This window comes from Pundamilia nyererei, unplaced genomic scaffold (assembly GCF_000239375.1).
Source record: "Pundamilia nyererei isolate P.nyererei 1_Seehausen unplaced genomic scaffold, PunNye1.0 scaffold00073, whole genome shotgun sequence".
In the NCBI taxonomy this organism is placed as follows: domain Eukaryota; kingdom Metazoa; phylum Chordata; class Actinopteri; order Cichliformes; family Cichlidae; genus Pundamilia; species Pundamilia nyererei.
The window spans coordinates 355,828-359,890 of NW_005187474.1; the positions used below are offsets into that span (position 1 = coordinate 355,828).

The following is a 4,063-nucleotide window of genomic DNA, read 5'->3' on the forward strand; positions in this document are numbered from 1 at the left end:
AATCACTGTCTGTTTTGCAGCCCTCTACTGGCCAAAGATATAATGCAATAATCTACTTTAAATTAAAAATTGTCTTTACATTTGCAGGCGACAGATAGACAGATAGATGTCTGAAGAAATAATCAAAACAATCAGTCTGGTGTAAATAGCCACGCAAACAGATTTTACTTTATTTGAGCAGATTTTTAAACATGTTATTAATGGTTTCGTGGTATAAACTAAACTACTGTAGTACTACTTATTTGTAGTACTCACGTCGCTGAAAATTTCATACATGCTGTGAACTCCTCAGACGGAGTTCTGTCCACCTTCCCTGTTTAGGACTGAATCTCAACGATAAGCCTGACAGAACCAAACATGCTTCACACTTTTTATGCAGAGTCACTCCTAGAAATGTGCAGCTGAACTGAACTGACCATTTAAAGTGTGACGCGCGCACACACACACACACACACACACACACACACACACACACACACACACACACACACACACACACACACACACACACACAGAGAGAAAAGACGTTTCTACTTTGCTAACAATAGAAGTGCATTGAGTTCCAGTTATTGTAGTAAATGTCATCAGTATGAGATCCCACTGCTGTGTCTTATAAAGGTCTTCTTGGCATCAGGTGCTCAACAGTTATCAAGCCGGAAATCCCTCTTTCAGCTGAAAAATGTCACTCTGTCTTGTGCTCTGACTAGTTCAGAAAAAATACAACACATAGTTTTGGGTAGAAAAATGGAAACAAAATTTTTAAAATGTATGAAACACGCTTTTTTCCAGTGAATGCAGAGTTTTCCTCTGCAGACACAATAGGTCATCACTAAATCTATATTCATGTTTGCCAACAAATGCGGCAGGCTGTCAGGACCTTGAAGCATCTAATCTCTTAATGAAGTGCCTTGTTAGAAACATTTATGGATCTCTTTTTACTGCATTAAGATGCATGTGTGACTCTAGTTTCTCTCTTTGGCTTCCTACGCAGATGTATTGCTGATGAAACAATGACACAGTACTCGTCAAAGGACCAGCTCTCTAAGCACTACCAGGTCCCCGTCTTCAAGTTCATTGGCAAGGACAACCGAGTGAGTAAAAGGAGCATGCTGGGAGCCAGCTGGCGAATGTGTGTGGGCTTATGCCTGCATAGCTCTATACTGCAAAGACTGTATTAATAGACCATGTGAATTAGCAGAATCCTTTACACTGTGAAGGCAGTCTCAAAATATCAAAACAAGCTTGCTTCCTCTGTTTACAGCAAGTGTTCCTGCACTGCCAGGTGCTAGTGTGCCGGGCAGGAGACTCCCGCTGTGCTCAGCGCTGTCGGGGACGCGTCCGACGGGAGGTTCAGACGGATGAACCTCAGGAGCAGCACGCATTGAGCGCAGGCCCCATCATTATCCTGCCTTAATCATGGCAATTATACAATGCTATCAACACAAACATCAACAAAAAAGCCATGAAATTAAACAATCAGCACAGTTGCATTTAAACTGAAGTGAACACTTTATGGTTTTTCTCACTTTCTGTCATTCGTACACTATTTGAGTGGCGCTTTTCCAGATTAAACATGCGTAGAGTTTGAGATAATAAAGTCAGCGTGTCAGTGTTTGTGCACGTAATCCTTATGAGCCAAAAGCTCAGATCTTAGACTGTGCTGAACATTCAGTTTCAGACTTGTTTTGTACTCTTGTAATTTGTAAGATGTCAAAGAAAGGGATACCCAGCTCTGGCTATAAGAAAACCTCACCCACCTTCTACACCCACCTTTTTTTTTTTTTTGAGAAGAAGCCAAGCAGAAAAAAGATGGTTTAAAGAAAGAGGAGTTAAAACAGCTTGAACTGACAATTGGCACCAAGGCCAGTTGTAAGATGAATAAGGATAATTTTGAGCAGCTTTAGTAGAGTCCAAAAATAAAAATATAGAGATGGACATAAGCATGATGGAACCCCTTTAAAAAGGAATCGTCCAGTTCAGTTGATCTGGTAATCCGGAGAGTAAATAAATATAGACATAGACACAAAGAAGCCAAGCGCACTGTATATATGTGTATACAGTATATCCTCCTTCTGCTGTTATTTATATTGTTGGAGATAACTTTTATTCTCATTAACACATCATAACAAGTTTGCGTCTGTTGGACTTGCAGCACATTATGCTGACCTTAAAGTGAATGACATTTCGATTAAAAAGCGAGAAAGGCGCCACACATCACTCATAACAGCTACAACATGAGAGATAATTTTCTGGATCACACTTTCAGGCATTTCCCAGGCTTGATTACAGCTTAGAGACTTAGTGGATTTATGGAAGTGGTTTATTTCTCACCCCATCTCCAACTTAAAAACCCCCCCACCCCATCTAAAACATCTATAAGATGCGTTCTGACTCATTTGCTTGGTGTAATCGATGAGGAGCACGCCACACATCACAGTGTGCTGGGAAAGAAATATCAGAACCCCGCGTCTGGAAATTATGCATAAGCTTCATCACTCCGACAATTAATCTGGAGTTAATCGTGTCAGTTTAGCTGCAATTAGTCTTTAATGTATTCATAAACATAACAAATAACTGGCAAATAACTTACATCAAGCATTAACATAGTAGGCATTAGATTTACATGACACTGACTTAAGGTTTGAGCAGCTTGACAAATTTAAGATAGCAGCACACAAGGAGCCTTGAGCACCACAGTAATTATCTGGTGTCTTTCTGTCTAGAGGAAATTAATCCGGTGACAGTATCCTTTCTATCTTCCCGTCACACACTTTGTTTGGAGTCATCAAGTAATTTATGGTAATGGAGTCATAGAGTCAATTGGCCTAAAATGAGGAGCATGGCGAGTGAATATGTACGAACAATTGTGAATAAATCCAAAGAAATTGTTCACTTAAATTCCTCTTTTATGTCTTTTTCAATCTCTGGCCTCTGAATCTTGAGAGGGCTCTTGTGAGGCATCTTGTCTATGAAGGAAAAAAAAAAGAAGCCTATAAATGCACGCTATGCGTGTGAAAATATGACTCTGTTAGTTGTCTTCAAAAGCACACAGATGATGTCCATAGTGTTCTGTGTCACAGTTCATCTCTCTCCTCTCCCTCGCAGACACACGCTGCCCTCTGGCTGTTCATGTAAGGTCTGCAACCAAGAGTCCAAACTGTGTTGTAGAGAGCGTCTGCCATCGATTCACAGGCTAGGAGAAAAAAATATGAGAGAGGAGGGACGCTGATTAATTTATTTTTTCTTCTTTGACAACTTGTGGCTATGCACAGGCAGGAAGAGGGGAAAGTTAAATATCTCACCTTGCACTTTCGAAACAAACCCCAGACTCTTCTTAAGGTCAGAGCAGATGCCATGCAGGCACGAGCGAAACCTGGAGTCACAGTCGTACTTGCTCGTACCGCAGTTTTCGTAGCACATGTCAAGCTGGTTGCAGCACTTTGTCATAGCAGGGATCCCCAGGTCAAGCTGTCAGAGATAGATTGTGTCAGCACAGTCTGCTCAAGCCGAACATGTGGCTTTTACAGCCATTAAGGTTGTTAATGATATTGCTTTGAAAGCTGTTGGTGCTATGAACAGGCAACCTACAGCAGCATTCACCTGGAATCCCACCAGAGAGGTGCTGCAGCCGTTGGGCTCTGAGAGCTGGAAGCCAGGACGAGGTTGAGGAAGTTCTCCTGAGAAAACATGGAAGCTTCATTTAGGTCTTGAACTTGACTGCGTTAGCAAACAAATTTCATGAGTTGCTCCTGTTCATCCTCAGGTGTGTATCATTTCACAGATAAGATATACCTTCTGTTTGAGAACATGTATATGGATGATTGAGACGAGGGAAAGCTAAACTCCCACTGATAAACAGATGCATTCAGGTTTCGGTATAAGAAGCCTGAGGCCCAGGCATGTTATCTTGGATCAATAAAGAAGTACTTTAGCCCTGATCGTCGGTCCTGAGGCTCAGAGAGAGAAACTCTTGTCTAAATTAGAGGCATTTTCACTATGTCCTTCGCTACAAGTGAAAAACCTGGGTGTTATTTTTGACTCTGAGCTTGGTTTTATCCCACAT

General features: G+C 41.4%; 2 protein-coding genes across 3 annotated transcripts in view; one reads left to right on the forward strand and one right to left on the reverse strand.

The window, feature by feature from the left end:
- oit3 (oncoprotein induced transcript 3) overlaps positions 1-1,561 on the forward strand; it is a 6,848-nt gene extending 5,287 nt beyond the window's left edge. Inside the window, exons 8-9 of the mRNA XM_005737049.1 lie at positions 980-1,091; positions 1,262-1,561. Of these exons, the coding sequence (XP_005737106.1) occupies positions 980-1,091; positions 1,262-1,414 (265 nt within the window). The 3' untranslated portion in view covers positions 1,415-1,561. The remainder of the gene's footprint in view (positions 1-979; positions 1,092-1,261) is intronic.
- Positions 1,562-2,538: 977 nt separating this feature from the next.
- pla2g12b (phospholipase A2, group XIIB) overlaps positions 2,539-4,063 on the reverse strand; it is a 4,297-nt gene continuing 2,772 nt past the window's right edge. Inside the window, exons 2-4 of one of the 2 annotated variants that reach the window (XM_005737050.1) lie at positions 3,601-3,677; positions 3,303-3,468; positions 2,539-3,193 (exon numbers count right to left, since the gene is read on the reverse strand). In XM_005737050.1, coding sequence (XP_005737107.1) covers positions 3,075-3,193; positions 3,303-3,468; positions 3,601-3,677 — 362 coding nt within the window. In that variant the 3' untranslated portion in view covers positions 2,539-3,074. Of the gene's footprint in view, positions 3,194-3,302; positions 3,469-3,588; positions 3,678-4,063 lie in introns of both variants that reach the window. The other variant, XM_013911841.1, reaches the window with a different exon arrangement.